The sequence below is a fragment of the Rhinichthys klamathensis genome, unplaced genomic scaffold (genome assembly GCF_029890125.1).
Source record: "Rhinichthys klamathensis goyatoka isolate OS25496 unplaced genomic scaffold, OSU_Roscu_1.1 h1tg000070l_1, whole genome shotgun sequence".
Classification (NCBI taxonomy): domain Eukaryota; kingdom Metazoa; phylum Chordata; class Actinopteri; order Cypriniformes; family Leuciscidae; genus Rhinichthys; species Rhinichthys klamathensis.
Genome location: NW_026606613.1, coordinates 885710 through 904668, shown reverse-complemented (window position 1 = coordinate 904668; position 18959 = coordinate 885710). Strand labels below are relative to the sequence as shown.

Sequence of the window (18959 nt, the reverse complement as noted above, 5' to 3'; positions counted from 1 at the left end):
CGAGGACATTTGGCTCTTTTAAAGGGTCACGGTTCTTTGAATATGAGACGAATGTTGTTACGCAAGGCAAACAAAATATCTGAGCCTGAAATGTCTTATTAAATTTGATCCTATATTTTGTGTGAGCTTGTCTTGTTATAGGACTATAGATAATGAGATTTTTAAAGATCTCAGCATTCATTTCATTGTTAAACATCACAACAGAGCAGTAATTACTTGCAGGGCTTTGACCCGTCGCACAGGCAAACAGGAGGCCGATCTAAAGTGCTTCACAAAGGCACAGGCCATACATGAGGACAATCACGGCACATCAGCAGACAATGTGGGGTTTAATTACGTTTGATGGCATAGAGGGAGACAACGAGATTATTAAAAGAATAGCCTCACTTTTCATTGTCCTAAAGGCTAATGTTTTCATGATGAAAGCTCCACATAGAGACCTAGTGCGTTTTGCTTTACTATTTTTTTTAACCCAAGTAACTTAATATAATTTTTCATATCTATCTGAAATAGCAAAAAGTTGGGTTTTCCTTTAGCCCGTTTTTTTGTTTTGTTTTTGTTTATGTATATTTCCCCATGATCAAACACAGATTAACAATAAAGGGCACATTTGGTGGTAGTCTTTGTCTATTCAAGTAAAAAAAGTAAACTTTTAAACATTCCAAATCTATTGCAATTGAAAAATAAGTGGACAACATTTTCTTAGTCAGTCCCACAAAAATAATATTTAACATCTGCATCAGTACGAAACCTAAGAAAATGAGTTTTAACAGGGTACGTCTCTACAGTGACCATAGACAATTAAGCGTTCTGATTGGCCGAGAGTCTACAGTCACTGACCGTAGACTACCAATCAGATCGCAGAATTTCGAGTGTAGACAACCAATCGCAGAAGAGAGACCCTGCATATATTAGTTTATCCACACGTCGATAGCGAAGGCAAGGTTTTGTATTGGAGAGTAGCCCCAGAGTGCAGTCTGGACGATGGGGCGGGGCGACAGTTTTGGGCGGGGCGACACGTGTCGCTCCACCCACACCTGATTTTATTGGCTTATAATACAGCACTCTTATTGGCGTAGATGCTTAAGGCATGAGCATGCGCATTCCATTATGTACGAGTCTATGGTAGGAGTTTATCTACGACGCTGTTTGGCCATAGCCTACTACAGAAATAACCATGGCGATTTCCTATTTCAGTAAACAACAATGAAACATGAGTTTGCCATTAAACATTTTATTTTGCACTTTGTAGCCTACCAAATAATGCACGCATTGGACAACATCTCGTTAAAAAATGAAACAAAAACGGTCGTGCTTTAAAAATTTAAATCAGCTGCTATCAAGCTACATTCTTACAGTGAATTGTCATCCTTTGCGTAAAATCCCGAGTTTGTGCTGATCCACCGATCCTGTAACCTGACTCCGCCAGATGGATTTGCTCCGCATATCCATCTGGAAACCTTCCGTTGAAGTAGTTTTGGTAAAGGGCGAAAATACTGGTTAGCTGATTGGCCTATGTTGATGATAGACGGGCCAAATCAACCAATCAGATCAACGAAGCATATGACGTACTAACAGAGCGTATCTTTTCCTCTGAGAAAAGCCTCCAGAGCTGTGTTTTGCTCTTCTTTCAGTGAAGAAATACTCTGTAATTCCGATAAAACTGGCTCGATAGCCACGCTGATGCTAGTTTCATCCGCTGAAGCCGACATGTTCTTTAGACTGAACTGACGCGCTTCTCGTTGCGTCACACCTCAACCCGCCTCAAAGCCAACGCTGATTGGACGTTCGTTTGGTGAACTGCTCCCAAATTTTCTTTAACGGAAAGTATCCAGACTGATCTGCGAGTGAAACCTTTAAAAAGCTCGCGAGATCAGGATGGTCTCACGAGGCTACCGATCCTGATAGAAGTATAAAGAAGCCAAGTGAATGACGCGCTATAATGTAAAACATCTCACTGAAGTAGGCCTACATGTGCTGTGTCACCAAGCGTTCGTTTTTAAACAATAACTTAATCTATTCTGTGTCATAAGTACAATAAAACAGCAATAGATCTTAACTAAAATTACCATGGTAAACCGATAAGATAGCCATACGATTAAAGTATTTAATAGTTCTTTAATACGGCCAAATCATTCATAAAATCGTACTTAAAAGAATGCGCATGCTCAGACCTGAATCGTCTACACCAATAAGATTGCGGTATTATAAACCAATAAAGTTGGGGGTAGGCGGAGCGACACGTGTCGCCCTGCCCAAAAGTGTCGCCCCGCCACATCGTCCAGACTGCACTCTGGGGTACTACGTATTGGAAGTCACACGATCTGCATAAAACCCCAAAAAACGAGTGATTCGGAAGTAGATTAATATCTATTATGATTGTGCCCCTTAAATGACACGTGATTAGCTCGATTAGCCTAGCTCACCTTGTGGAATTGATCGCTGCAGAAAGTTACAGTCCGTACAGTATATAACCTAATATATCATATCTGACTCATACTACTCTAAATTACATTGTACCCCTTATTAAAACTTAATTTATGCATTTAATCTGACATACCACATTATTAAGCAATAGCATATTCCTCAACTTATGAACAAAAACATACAATGCATATTTTCAGAAGTTAAATATGATGATATGAATTAACTTTAATCAACTAATCATGGCTTTCATTATTCTCATAACTTCTCATAACTTCTATGAACAGCACAGAATTGTTACAACTGTAGTCTGTCGAGACTTTGGTCAATTCATAAATCATGTTACTTACACTCACCCATATTAGGCCATGCATCGTCTAATGTACAATGATGTATTTTACATAATGAACTACATAGTAAAGATACATTGGTCCTTTATTAATCTATGCAACTGGGATGCTTTAAAAACACTGAACAATACATAAAAAAATGTAAAACATAAAAGTATTTTGTATATAAACTCAGTAACCAGTTGTAACAAAATAAAGTCACTACAAGAATATTGATTTCAAGACAATAACAGACTGAAAGACATTTCAAGCATTAAGAAAACTAAGCAGTGTTTACAGTTCAGAGCTGTATTCCCGTTATTGGGGAACAAAATAATGTATACACTTGACAGCATTTTATAATCATAAATGCATGGGATAAACCGCTGTTTTTCAATTATGTATTACATTTGTGTGACGAGTGGAACGAGTGATTATTATAGTGACATTTTATTTAACAATTTCTGTTAGTATCACTGAACCAATAGAAATGTCCATATCCATTCAAATAATCAAATAGCTATTCATAATTATGCATATTCATTTTTGCAATAGAAACATTTAATAATAATAATGATAGAACTGATACCCAGCAGATTTCACATCATTACAGTTCGATAATGTTGCAGAAATTTAACATTACACGGTTAAACAGTCATAAATCAAATGTAAACAAGAATAGTTCTGCTAATCAAAATCATACCGCTCTGTTCTTGACCAGTATATTAGGGGAGAGCGCGATCGCAGTCCCCCACTATCATAAATTCTACAGTCGAGATTTCCACATTTGGGGATTTCGTAAGGGTCAACAAAGTCAAGAGTGCAATGGCTGAGTCTCGCCTTGGGAGAACCATCGTCACGATCATGGAGTCTCCCCTGCTCGGTAAGTATGAGTTCTCTAGCGAGACTGAGGGACAGTGACTTCAGCAAACACGAGTCTCGGTGACGGTGAGGGACACGTCGCGCCATACGAGTCAACGGCAACTAGATGAAGATTCATGTTAAAGTTTCGCTGTTAATCAAGCTTTTAATAGCAGCAGCAACAGAAACAAAAAATTATCGCTTATTTTGTGGCGAACAATTTCCGTGATGCAACACAAGCGTCCACCAGCCAATGGAACAATAGATGTTCAAAATCATATTTTAAGAACTCAATAATAAGAGTATTGGAACCTAATTCGAAAATTAGAAAGAAAGGGTTAAACAATTCACCTTTTTGGGGTACACTATTTGAAATATATTGTTTTTCATCGGTTTTATTATTAAAAAGCAACCATGACGTAAACCACGCATCATCGTCTACATCACTTCCGGGAAATTAAAACAAGGGGTGCGCAAACCGCAAACAAACTCGTAGTAGCAATATAACTGGAGAAAGATTTACAGCCTATGATCGAAACAGGTTTCTGCTCAAAAATATATATTTTAGTATATTCTACTATTAGAACAATCATTATAAATATGAACGTGAGCGTGTTGTTTTAAGACATCCGCCAGAGGGCAGCAGAAGCGCTCATTCATCCTAAAACCAACGAGGAAGAGTCTCAGTCAGCTGGTGTGTTTGATGAACTGTCTGTGTAACACACATACGAACTCGAGTTACAACAGTAGAGTTTCTTAAAAGATTTTCTTGATATATCTTGACTTGAGTCACTTCAGCAACGATATATGACATATATAGGCGGTTTAGCGCTTCTCTATGAGAGTATAATATAGTAGCTATATGAGAGTAAACAGATAAATGTTCTCTGTAAAAAGTGGGATATGAGCAGAAAACGAGCGCTGATCGCAGACACTTTCTGCTTAAAGAGACGCAGATCCGCAGCTGACGCTGTTGCCGGAGACAGTCACGGTAAGATCTGTCATTTACCCCCTCATGCAGATCAAAAACACTTAACATTAAATAGACATTATAAAGTAATGTGTCAGTTGACGTCTGTCCTCCTTAAAATATTACTTCTGTTAGGCTCCAGATATAAATATGGATTCATGCAATCAATGTCACTGATTTAGTACACCATTACTCGGCCAATGTTGTTTAATCTCCAACTGCTTTAGTGAAAATGTGAGTGTGACGGGGAATACAGCACCTGTCACTCACACGAGATCCACCAATAGCAAACCACAACCATCCAATCAAAAATCAAGCCCCGCCCTACTTTAAGTAAAATTGTAATATAATGTAAGAACGCATATGACTTTCTGAACAGTAATTATTTGAATGATTTTTGAAGCATCTTAAAGTATGTAAATATATTAATATGGCACGATACACATGCTATTACAGGCTTAAAATACTACTCTCCGCTCCGGTTTCACAGACAGGGTTTAGATTAAGCCAGGATTAGGCTTTTGTGCAATTAGGGCATTTGAGTAGTTAATATAAATCTGCCTTAGGAAAAAAAAAAAAACATAACTGATTGGCATCTTGAGATAAATCAATGCTTTCAGTTAAAGGTACAATATGTAAGAATTTTTTAATAAAATATCCAAAAATCACTTGCACAGTGTGATATATTTCCTGCAGTTGTGTACAGTACTTATAATATCCCAAAAGTCTCCAAAGATTTTTTATTTCAGAGAAATTCCAATTTTAAATAAGTGGCTGTCCTGGAAAAAAATGTGACGCAATATCAGCGCTATCCTCGGTTTCCGCCCGTACTGCCATAGACACTTTCAACACACATTTAAATGCTGTTTAGTGTGATAGTGTAACGTTAGACCAAGTGAAACAGCGCTGCGTTACCTCAAGTTTAAAAATTACGGAAAAAAATTACATATTGTAACTTTAAAACAGCTCACTTTAGTGTGGGACTATCTTAATCCTTTGTCTGTGAAACCTATTTCTGAGTGAAATGAGGTAATACACAAATGTGTGAATCTGATGTATGTAATGAAATAAGGTGTGTGTTCAGCAGAAGGAGCAGCTGATATCCGCTCAAGCTTGCAGAACCTCATGACACTGTTCTCACGCAAACTCTTCAACGACAGCCTCCCTCCAGTGGTGCTGAAACACCAGCTGTACAGTTTACACAGCGACAGAACCTCCGTGGACAAGCAGCTGGTGAGATCCGCTTGTGCTAAAGTATTCATCCTCGCAAAGCGCTGATGATTTAATAACGACCTTAGCACAGTCATGATGAGTAATGTGGCCTGTAGCACATCTTTCTTTAAAAACTGGTCATAACTTCAACCTTCATCCTTCCCTCGCACTTTGTAACACATCTTTCTCTCGCGGATCAAATGACCCGAAAGCCCTAAAATTATGTGTTGTTGTTTGTTTTTTCCAGAAAGCTTATTTTATTTCATTTTGGTAATATTTTTTTGTATTTTTTAATCCAATTTTTTGGGGAGATTTATTTTTTATTTGTATTTACCTTTAAATTACTAGATTTGATAGTAGGGGTGTAACGGTTCACAAAATTCACGGTTCGGTTCGATATGATACAGCAAAAAGAAAGAAATGCCAGAGAAATATCCTTGATTTAAAAAATAAATTATTTATTAAAACTAACATCATAAAGTCTGATCTGTTTTTACTTTGAACAATGATAGAGCTACTTGACCCACCTCCTGGGGTGTCTTCTTAGCATATAAAACAAAAACAGCTCCTTATCATTTTTAAAAAATATATATTGTAGTAGGCTAGTTATAAACAAAGGTTTATTTTATATCAGTATTATTTTAAGTTTGCAAGGTTCCGGATTAACATTTGAGGGCAGCAATTTTATTAATAATGTCGATCGAAATAATAATTCAAAAGTAAAACGATTAAAAATAAATATTTGGGAGTGGAAATGGCAGCCACCGACCGGTTACAATCATAATTTAAATTTAAAATATATATATTTATGAGCAAATTCCTCACATTCTTTCGACTTAAATTCAAAATAACACAATTTCATGCATAACCCTTTTAATTCAGCTCAAAATATCTTACATTGGGTGTCTTTGCCGACCTCTTGTGGAAAATAAATAAATAAATAATATTTTAGTAACATTTTTAGTTTGAATTTTGAGCATTTTTAGGGTTGTCTGTGTGTACTGAAGCATTCCTTGCATCCCATTTATTCCTAAGGGGGTCAAATTGACCCGAGAGTCAATGATTTGTTACTTTTTTACATTTCAACCACAAAACTCCTCGAGTCCATTTAATTTTTTTGTGTGTATTCGTGGTTTAAGTGCGACAAAAGTCCAAGGGTCTTGGACCCCTCTAATGAACAATTTTTAAAAGCTTTTTAAAAAAATTGTTCGGGTTCAAAAGGACCCAAGGATGAGGTTTGAGTAAGTTACTCTTTGATTTGTCAAATTTGAATCCGAAAAGTAACCAGATTACCCCTTGGCTAACCGCTAGCTGGTCATGCTAGCTCTTAACAGTGTTTCTGCAACTGGTTTCTCCTGCTCAGAATGAGTTGCGGGTGAGCGGCGAGCTGTTGATGTTCCAGCTGGGCTTCGACTCAGAGGCTTTCGCTCTGGTGTTTGCTGAAGACTACAGAGCCAAAGTCCTGCAGGGCGAAGCCGGAAGAGAAACACTGGAAACTGTGGAGAAATTCCTGGATAAACTAATTCCCGGCTGCTCCGATCTGAGCTTCAACAAAGAAAAGATGATGAAGGAGTTCCTCTTCACGGACTCTGAGATCACGTAAGGACACAAATGCTGGTTTGTTGTTCATTAGCCGTGTTTCCACTGTCGGGCCAGTGCGAGCCGGGGCTGTAAACGGGCCGGGCGGGGCTAATAGCCTCGGACCTGGAGCACCGGGCCCAAAACCTGCTGCATTTCCACCGTCGGGCCTGAAGCTCCTCAGCGCTTCACTAAAACACGCCCGTAACACACCTCTCTGGAACAACGACACACAAACCCTTCATTTCACCAACAAATGGAAGTTTTATCAGAAAACTAATCAGAAAGAAATCACTGGAAACAGCGAGATCGCAAGACTGGACTGGACTTTCACAAAACCGTAGCTACTTATTCAGTCCGTTTCTGTTTATTTAGTCACAGGACAGTGTGTTTATATCACATTTAGAAAGAATAATCATTTCTACAAATATGCCACCAAAAATATGACCTGAGGAGCTTTAGCACTCTCTCCCAATATAGTTATATTTTCAATCAGAGAAACAGAGGAAGCTCTCGAAAAACCGGAGTTGGTTTATTTTATGACATGTGGAGCTAAATGTGGATATCAGACAGTCCGGTATAAAGAGACGAGACGTTCTCACAGATAAAATATATACACCATTGTGATAGCCTATATGATTTGTCTGATTTCTTCACATGTTTACTATGGTAATGGTTATTGCCCATAGTCTTTTACATCACACATAAATATTTATGCGGTGATCAGAATCCACATCGGGTATACACAGAAGGTATTCAAACATGAAAGTTTTGAGCTAAAAAGATTTTAAAAGTCTTTAAAGCTGATGTTAGCTGGTATAATGTGTGTCCTAGTGGAGAGGGTTCAAAACTTTAAATTCCTGGGAACCCTCATCTCGGACCGACTCACATGGACGGACAATATCACAGCAGTGGTAAAGAAGGCACAACAGCGTCTGTATTTCCTCAGACTCCTTAAAAAAAACAATCCATCTGAGAAGCTGTTGGTGCATTTCTACCGTTCCTCCATAGAGAGCATCCTGGTATACTGTGTAACTGTGTGGTACGATGGATGCTCTGCAGCAGACAAGAAAAGAATACAGAGAGTGATCAACACAGCACAGAAGATCGTTGGTTGTCCCCTACTCTCATACAGGAAATTGCTAATTCAAGACTGCTGTCTAAAGCCACCAAAATTGCACTTGACTGTTCTCACCCTGGTTACCCGCTGTTCGAACTGTTGCCCTCAGGGAGACGCTACAGATGTCAAAAAACAAGGACTAGTAGATTTAGGAATAGCCTTTTTCCTGAAGCAATAACAGTCCTAAATGAAGCCAAACTTTTTATTTTTTTATTTTAATGATGCAGTTTGCACAGCTACTCAGCACTTTGTTACATTAGAATATTTATTATCCCCTTAGTAGGAAGTGTAGCCTGACTTTGTCATACTCATATTCTAGTCAGAATGTGAGTCTGATACTGCTCCATAGGGCTTTGAGGCCATCCTTAAAAATATTTTGGTTTGCAGTAACAGCAAAAAAAAAAAAAAAAAGGGTCGGTAGGTAGGTCTATATTTTTTTTTTTTCAAGATTCAATGTAAAAAAAAAGGATAATTTTGGTCATGGTGATTAGGTCGGTATGAATTTAAACAAATTTGCATATCGTGACGTCACTGACTGGGTCTTCAACCCCCATGCCTTCGGGCGCACCATTGCGAACCTCATTCTGATACAGGTTATAGACCACAAACAATTTGAAATCTTTGTAAAAAAAAACATATTTATTGCATTAATTCCAGCTGCATTCATTTGGAAAAAAATAGGCAGAATAAAAAAAAAAAAAAAAAAGGAGCCACTAGATTTCAATGAAAGTGGATTTTCAGAGGGAAACAAATAAATTAAAATGACTAATCTCACCAGCGCCGCACCGACCAATAAAACAGCGCGTTTGGCACCATTCGTTTACATTTGACCCATACTGTTACAAGCCCCCTTTCTGGTCTAGGGGCAGGAAAGGAGGGTAACAAAAAGTTGCAGGGAGAGAGTGAGAGATTTGACCCATAAACATCTGCTATTATTAACGGAAATCAGTGTGGTCAAATGGCTAGGCGCATTGTAGGAAACTATAGGCCGATTAAGTAGTCCTGACATATTATGGAATGGTCGATTTTCTTTTGTGCAATTTAGTACATTTCGGTATGGGATGTGCTGTTTTATTGGTCAGCGTGCCGCTCTGACCATTGGCTGGCGCAAGCAAACACTTCTCTCTGCGCTGTCGAGTCTGTCGCGCTCGCGCGTCTCGGTCCATTGAGCCACGCAGATTACAAGTCAGCGCAGCGCGAACTCTGTAACACACCGCGCTGTTTCGTCCCCCTTTCGGTGTGTTTGGCTTCCCACACTTATGTGTGTTTGTTTGTCAGAGCCTGCAGTTGCTGTGTGACGTGCGTTCGCGGTGGGCATGTCATGACGAGCTGGACGCGCTCCGAGGAAAGGCCGTTAACATCGATTCCCTATTTGAATTTCGAATAATGAGCGACTAAATGTAGGCTCATACAGACGTATTTCACAAGCAGCCGCGCCGCAGCCATCATCACCGAGCGCGAACCATTGACCGTGAATGAAACGAAGCGAACGCACAGGCCATAGTGTGACATGCGTAAACCAATGGTGTAAACATAATCATAATAGATGACGCCACGGGTTTTTATTTAAAAGAAAGAACGTAGCCTACGCAATTTATATTCACAATACTTACTATAATAAATGTATATTATTTTATTGCATTTGTATTAGTTGTTTGAAGAGTAAAAAAAAAAATCGGTCGGTCTTAATGCAAGTTTACAACCGGCAAGTCGGTCGGACTAAAAGGGGAAAAAAATAAAAAATTGGGTCGGTCCTAATTTGACAGGGTCGGTCGGGTTACGGCAAACAAGAATATTTTTAAGGATGGCCTGATTATGAGCCGTGTCTTAACCAAACCAGGAAGAAAAAAAACTCTGCACTCAATTGGATAGACCTACAACCAATGAGAGCAACGCAGTAAGTCAACTACTTTGCATAGCACAGTTGTCAACTACAGAACTCAAATGCACGCACGCTGGAAGAAGTAAAATAACGAGTGTTGCTTCTTTTACTTGGCCCTCTATGAGTGCGACCAAAGGAGAAACCACAACGACCACAGGGTTTTCATTGCGTCCCATCTTCTTAGTGACCATCGGAGCCAGCTGATAAATTAAACTTTTGCCGAATCCCGTAGGAAGGACGGCAAACACATCTTTCCGATCGACAAATGCCTTGATTGCAGTTCTATGTTCGTCTATTAAAATGAATGCGCTGTCGATTTCTTTTACAACAGACGCGATGCTGAATCTATACATCTCAGTTCTCCAGCGGCAGTCATCTGTGAGGGAAACCAGTTCAACCCAAGCGCTCTTTGATAACGTGATGATTACGTCCCTGCAGATCATCTGTCCATCATCGTATAAAGCCCGCCCTGGCAATTTGATTGGCCCGAACATTTTTTGACTGATCATAATTACTCCTCAATGGAGCGAGTCCAGACCGAACTTCCCGACCAAAAAATGTTGTGGGCGGGGTTCGGGCTGGCATCCAGGCTATAGGAAGTGGGTAAATTGGGTTTTAAAATTAATATGTTGTGTGATATGTTTTATATATTGTATGTGTTTTAATGATGCACCCTACTAGAGTGGCTCTATAATTTCATTGTATTTAAATGCAATGACAATAAAGGCATTCATTCATTCATATATGGGATCATCCGTCACTGCCGTCTCCTGACTCAGGTAAACTCCGCCTCTGTTTGCAACCACTCCTCAAGCCCGCTTTGGACCAAGGTATTTGGCAGGCCAAAACCCCCTGGCCGTTGGCCCCGAGGAGCCCTGACAAGGCTAGGGCTGGGTCCGAGTTCGGTACTTTTTAGGTACCGACCGAAATGCCTCGATACTACCGAGTATCGAAACATGTCTTGTTTTTCGGTACCAAATTTCAGTACCTAAATGTTGTTAATCTCGTCAACGTCAGTGAAACAATAAGCATGCAGTATGATTGGCTGTGGCGGAAAAACACTAGTTTACACGGCTGCCCAGAGACGTGGCTCGTCGCACGTGAGGCTGTAGTGTGTGTGTGTGTGTGTGTGTGTAAGCGTCCCAACCCAGATAGAAAATATGTGGAAATGACCCAAAGTGTACCTATGTGCCAGACTCGATGCCAGAAGCACGCGATGCAATATTTACGACAAGATAATTGCCGCCAAGAACGGTAACACGGTAAATCTGATAAGGCACTTAGAAGCACACAGAATACACTTGAGAGTAATGGTGTGTTCACACCGAACACGAATAGAGCGTCTATCGCGTCTAGTTAGACGCTTGAATCTTCCGCTCGAGTTCAAATTTTTCAACTTGCGCCCGGCGAATGATGCGTCTAATCGCGTCTTTGCATTGACTTTGTATGTAATCTACTCGCACAAATAATTAAATTCGCGTTCGGTGTGAACACACCATTAGTAAACACTTGTTCATTAATAAACAATTAAAATCTCCTTGCTATTGTTTCCACATCCATAATCATTAGGCTACTTTTGCCAGTGCTTTGCGGCAAGCTTCACGTGCTGAGCGCGAGGCATATATCCCGCCCCCCAGTAGCCTATATTTAATTTAATTCACATTTATTTGTATAGCATTTTTCACAATACATATCGTTTCAAAGCAGATTTACAGAAAATGCATGTGTCTAAATTACAATTTAGAGTGATCTGTTATCAGAGGTGACAGTGTAATGCATTTCAATAAATTTTCATTCAGTTTCATTGTTAAACAATGCATTAGGTTAAGGCAGAAACAATGAGCTCATTGAAGTAAAGAATACATGTTGTTAAATGATTAGGAAACATAGAAAACTTTAGCATTGGTGCTTTTTTACATACTCAAAATATGAGTGTAAAAAAGTCAACAAACTGAAAAAAAAAAAAAAAAATTAGGTAATGTTATATTGTTAAAACTGGTTACATAAATTTGGTATCAAAAAAAGTATCGTCAAGGTATCGGTATCGAACATTTTGTTACGATACCCAGCCCTAGACAAGGCCCGATCAAGCCCCGGAAGTTAAAGTGCAAACTCGACAGAGTTTTGAGCTTGGGTTCGCGAATGCCCCTGGCATCCCTGCCCCTGGCACCCCTGCCCCTAGAACGCCCGTTTTTGGCCCGACAGTGGAAACGCAGCCATTGTCTCAGGCACTTTATCTAAAGATGGTTTCTGGCTTGCAGGCAGCTGGTGAAGTCGGGCGTCCTCACGGTGAGGGACACGGGCAGCTGGTGGCTCTCAATCCCAAACTCTGGCAAATTCATTAAGTACTTCATCAAGGGTAGGTGTGTTTACCACAAGACTCACGATCAGCGCTTTAACTATTGCTACTGCATTATATCCGATTTTATAACAGGGCGCAAAGCTGTTCTTGGCATGGTGAAGAAATCCAGATACGGTGAAATCCTGAAGACTGAACTTGAGGGACGCCACACAACTTCACATGTTAAATTTCAGATGAAGTATCACATTCATGATATAGTTGGAGCAGAGTTAGTAGAATGGTAAGAGCACTGTATGAAACAATAGATTTGAGTTGTAATGTGATGACTAATTATTGTTTTGTGTGTGTGTGTGTTTGTTTGTAGCATACAGACAACATCAGGGACATTATTACGATACGTGGACGGAAACATCAACTAACAGCTTCACCCGCTTGCCTTGGATTGTACAGAATTGAATAAACTGTATAATGTATTTATTGCCATATTATTTTGGTTACAAAATGATGAACAGCAGAATGAATGGTGCACAATATATTTAATAAAAGTTTGCCGAACCGCAATTGTCAAATGGACTTATTTTTTCTCTGTTTGCTGTCTTTGGCAAAATCAAAGTTAAATTAACTCTGTTTAGAGCACATATGGTCCCACTCTAAAGAGTGTTAAAGTAACTCTGAATCAGGGTACGTTTACACGACAACGAAATGCTTAAAACTAATGCTTAGTTTTTCCTTTGAGTTTGCCGCGTACAGGCGACACCATTGTTAAAACGATCCCCATTCACACGGATCCACGAAAACAGCTAAAAAGGCTGTATTCTGATGCCAAGCCAGTAGATGGCGATGAAACACTGTAGACTGAACACGTAATAGGCATGTGCATGACGTCTTGTTTACACGGAGACCGTTCTCAAAAAACTTGCACTTTGAAACCCGTTTTCAAAAGTTTCCGTTTCCAGGCACCCAAAACGCCTAAGCGCATAAAATGTTTTAAATTTTTAGTTGAAAACGGTGTCGTGTAAACAGGCCCTCAGAGTTAAAGTTAATGAGATAATTAAGTGATGATTGTACATTAGTGATGAACACCTGCTGTTAAAGGGATAGTTCACCCAAAAAAATGTATTAGCCCATGATTTACTCACCCTCAAGTCATCCTAGGTGTATATGACATTCTTCTTTCAGACGAATACAATCGGAGTTATATAAAAAATGTCCTGGCTCTTCCAAGCTTTATAATGGCAGTGAATGGCCGTTTCTGTTTTGAAGTCGATCAAATTGCATCCATCCATCATTAAAGTGCTCCTGCTTGATCGATTGCTCCTGTCTGCCTCGCTGCCTGCTGTGTGAGTGTGTTTGCTCCGAGGCTGTAAGCGCCGTCTAAGCCTCGTATTTCTTTCTGTTTTGAACCATAATTTACTATCATTTCTAGTTGTTTATACTACTAATTACAGTTTACCTAACATCTCAGACTAACCTAACATCGCTAGCTTCCGTTATTGTTAGCACAACACGCTAGTATCTCGCTAGCCTGTTAACACGCCGCCCTTGCGCTCAGTTGTTTATTTATTTTTCTCGTGCGCGCCCGCGCCTCTGAGTTCATACACTCAAAAAAATAAATTGTTGAATGAACGTGATTTAATCAAATAAATTGTTGAATGAACGTGATTTAATCGTATCACCCATTATGCATCTAATCAAATCAAGTAAACTTGAACTACTTTGAATATTTTATATGAACACAATATACATTTGTAGATTCAACATGATTGTAATATGTCAATGTAACTTCTTTACAACTAATTGAATCAAAATGTTTGTATTGTGTTAGTCTAATCAAATGTATTCTTATCCACTCAATAGCTGCGTTTACATGGTTCAATCGGAATGAAATCAATCCGATTGATGAATTCGAACACGGTGTTTACATGAACGATAAATAAAGTAATCGGGTTGATGTGCGCGTTTATATGTCACAAGATTCAAATCGGAATTGATTTTTTGACATGCGCACTGCACGAATATGCTGCTGTTCGCGCATAACTATTCTCCTCTATTTTGGTGCTTTATTTGTTTTAAACAGCAGACTTAATATATTTATCCGCCTCTGGTCATGATTTGTAGACGATGAGCATGAACCGTTTTGTCGTGCTGCTTATATTAATCATGCAGTAAAACCCCGCGCCCAAAACCAGTCGTCCATGGATGAGAGTCTGAAACAAGCACTGCTGGGACGCTGTCCTGCTCCACTTCACAGACGCTGAGTGAAATGAGAATTTTTTAATAACGGAACACTCATTTATATTCACTTTATTCACCAGGAAGAACAGCTCGTTCCGTGCGTCATACGTCATTACGCTATTTCAACGTCATTGCACATGCGCAGTCCTTTTAGTTTCGGTTTTCAATCCGATCAAGTGTTTACATGTTCTCTCGAGCGGATTACAAAAGGAGTAAACCACCCCTTTCAATCCGATCAAAATTTCAATCGGATCGAGCTCAATCGGATCGATTAAGGTGTTTACATGAAGGTTTTTTAGTCCGATTGAGCCGTCAATCCGATTATAAGTGTCCATGTAAACGCAGCTAGTGTCAGTAAAGCACTTCAATTCAACAAAATTCTACCTTGTTACATAAACTAGTTAATGTCTTGTTTTGGTAGTTGATTGAGCATTATTGAAGACACCTGATGTTAACAAGCAAAATCACTGAAGGAGAAAACCATAATTTTTAAGTCACCGTTATAGAGATCAGTGTTTGCTTTAGTTGGGCTCTTGACCCTTAAAACATTATCTTTAGAATTTGTTTGGCTGCTGTTTCTGAGTTATAACAGCTAGAAGAACAAATGATCATGGTCATCTGATAGTGTTGGTTGTGTTTAAACATAATCATTATTTCACAATCATTTGACCTGAATCACTGAAGTAATATAGAGCCCATATGTTTAGGATTAATTTATTAGTTATAGCAGCACTGTCCTTATTCAGCATCATATTTTATCATTTACAATGTAATCTAAAGATTTTTTTTAATGTGTCTTATATACAAAAAACCTATTATTTTGATTCTATTTAGTTTTTTTAGACACACAGACATCAATAATCAGCCTGTGAATCTCAACAATGGTGACAATAATAAAGCATGTTGCAGTGCATTCTGGGTGCCACCAATCAAAACTCATTCATGGCTCCAATCATGCATTGCTGCATGAATAAATAATGAGCTTATGTTCAGAGGTGATCTGTTTGTCACCATTGCTGAGACTCATACGCTAAATATTGATGTCTGTGTGTGCCTATATAAAGAATCTTCAAAGTTTTCTTTTTATTGACTTGATCATTTGGATTTCATTGAAGAGGTCAAAAATATTATGCTGCACAAGGCCAGTGCTGCTATAATTAATAAAATAAACCTAAATTGGGCTCTATATTAGTTCAGTGATTCCGGTCAAATGCTTGTGAAATAATGATTATGTTTAAACACAACCAACACTATCAGATGACCATGATCATTTGTTCATCTAGCTGTTATAACTCAGTAACAGCAGCCAAACAAATTCTAAAGTTAATGTTTTAAGGGTCAAGAGCCCAACTAAAGCAAACACTGATCTCCATAACGGTGATTTAAAAATTATGGTTTTCTCCTTCAGTGATTCTGCTTGTTAACATCAGGTGTCTTCAATAATGCTCAATCAACTACCAAAACAAGACATTAACTAGTTTATGTAACAAGGCAGAATTTTGTTGAATTGAAGTGCTTTACTGACATTGAGTGGATAAGAATAAATTTGATTAGACTAACACAATACAAACATGTTGATTCAATTAGTTGTAAAGAAGTTACATTGACATACGTATTACAATCATGTTGAATCTACAAATGTATATTGTGTTCATATAAAATATTCAAAGTAGTTCAAGTTTACTTGATTCAATTAGATGCATAATGGGTGCTACGATTAAATCACGTTCATTCAACAATTTATTTTTTTGAGTGTATAAAGCCCAGGTGAGTAAGAATCAGTCAACAAACACGGTGAGTAATGTCTTGTCCTGGTATTGTTGCTACCTGCACCTCATGCCACATGTTTATCATAGCCTTCCCCGTCGGCAATATAGGGTTTATATGTGATAAATGCAAGGAGACAGTCAGGCTGCAAAGAAGATTTCAGAACTAGAGACACGCATCCAAACTTTAATTAAGGATAGTAAGTGTTCTCGAGCCTTAGATACTACTTTGGATGCGCCTAAGTAGTATTAACATAAACCATGTGTCAAAAAAGGTGTTTTATGACTTTGATTTATGGTTCTGAGGTTCCCCTGTCTCTGATTTATGATGGGTCGCTGACAGGCTCCGGTATGTCTAGGCTGCTCGACGCCATGTGACATCATCCGTGCCGATGTCCGGGTACTTTTAAAAGACAAACAAACAGATCAAACAGATGTTAAATTTTTGACTGTTTTTTACGACTGGGTTAATGAACTCACACCTCGCAACTTGCCAATGTAGTTTTTATGGTATGAGGTGTGCCTTTTTTTACAACTACGTCACTACCTACGTCTTTTGTTGCAGTTTTAAATAAGGTTAGGGGTTACACTGTTGAACACAGAAGACATTCTACGACTTTCCTGATACAATGGCTAGTCCGAGAACTCCTAAAACCCCTAGAAAGGTTATGTGTATTTCGCCGACAAGAGGGCCTGTTGAAATGAGAGAAGATCTAACTTTTGCTCCAAGGAAAAAGCTAAATGTTAGCTTGACAAGATTTCTTCATGAAGACAGTGCTCTTGTGAAACAGGATTTCTCAATGTCTGGTGGTCGTGTGGTGAGGTATGTGTTTGACAAGGTGATGCGTACTGTGAAACTCTACACAGGAGACGTTGAAGCCGATTTTACATCACAGACCCCATGTGTGATTTTCCACAAGAAGGACTGGTTTCTCTTTTTCAACTACGTTTGGAGAGATTTGAATGACTGTGGTGATGATCCATTGTACGTAGCCGAGTGGGATGGCTCAATTCCTGACACAAGATTTCGTGTGGTCGGGGACCATAGTAAAAAGTTACCAGACGATTGTGTTTATATTTTCTGCTGCAACGACAAGACAAAGCTCTGCGAACGTGCGTGGCCTGTTCGTGAATCTGAGCATCACTTGTGCTACGACATGAAATTTTTGTTTCAGTGGAAAGATGTTCGTACGCTTGACAACGTATTTACATGCATTGACAAGATGTTTAGATGGTGCGACATGTATGACCGTTACAGTTCTGTAAAGATTAAATTGTTTCACCCTGAGCAGGGCGTTACCAAAGCTGAAGACCGCCTCTTAACCCCACCCACGTATTACAGCCATTAAAAACGCCTGCAGATCGGTACAATTGCTACATTCATTCACCATGTCTCAAGAATCTACAACAGTCTACTGCTACACCAACAACCCTGAGGCTCCCCCAGCGATGCCTGATGACAATGCTACGCCGCTGGAGCCCCACCCACAAACTTGCGACAACAGTTGGTTGGATAAATTTTGCATGGATCTTGGATATCACAACATGACCTTCCTTACAACACCATACGGCAACACTGGTGCAATAGCTGGAGCTGCGGCCCTTGCTGGAATCGACAACACAGACAGTTGTATCCGCTCGGACGGATTCAAAATCATAAAAGCGACTGTTGTGGTCCTTCTGGAACACGTCATCAACAAAAAGCTGAAAGAAATCTGTTTGGGTTGTGAAGTGGATCACCCCAGTCAGATTAGACATTCCTGCCTGTTTGAACCGGGTCCCTATTTCTTTGACGCCTACTTTGAGGAACTGACACGTAATCTGGTGAAACCGGACCTTAAGCACATCGTTGCTCAAGCATTGAGCCGTTGTGGTTTAAGGGTTCACCCCCAGAGGATTCAAGGTTCAGTGGAGGCTATTTTACATGAACTGCGTGACGAAGTTTTCATTGTGGAAAAGCTTCGTGAAGTCAGAGAGAAAGTTGTGGACGTCAGCAGCGAACAAATTGTCTATGACGCTGTGGACAGCTGGAAAGGTATTGTCCAAGTTGAGTGACTGTAACACCGACATGGGGAATACGTGTTTTGCAACAGGTCTGGCAAAGTGTCTACTTAAACAACGTATTAGATGTGAGATGACCGGCTTGTTGTATAAGATTATTAATGAATGTGCCAATGTATCTGTTACTGTAAACAGATGTGCCGTAGATACCAATCGTTTTACAAACCTCATGAAACAAATGTCTGTTGTAAGAACTGTGTCAAATGAATGGACAGATTT

The 18959-nt window shown here is 39.3% G+C and overlaps 1 protein-coding gene and 1 non-coding gene across 2 annotated transcripts; one reads left to right on the top strand and one right to left on the bottom strand.

Annotated features, from left to right (window-relative positions):
• Positions 1–3479: 3479 nt before the first annotated feature.
• Positions 3480–3644, bottom strand: LOC130085007 (U1 spliceosomal RNA). Its single transcript, XR_008807093.1, has one exon. It is a non-coding gene; the product is annotated as a U1 spliceosomal RNA (small nuclear RNA).
• An 873-nt stretch (positions 3645–4517) lies between these two features.
• On the top strand, positions 4518–13179 carry LOC130084977 (serine/threonine-protein kinase 19-like). The gene is made up of 6 exons (XM_056250518.1): positions 4518–4605; positions 5669–5817; positions 7160–7395; positions 12638–12735; positions 12811–12958; positions 13043–13179. Exons 1-6 carry the CDS (start codon positions 4518–4520, stop codon positions 13095–13097), a joined length of 774 nt encoding a protein of 257 aa, XP_056106493.1. The 3' UTR covers positions 13098–13179.
• The last annotated feature ends 5780 nt before the right edge of the window (positions 13180–18959 follow it).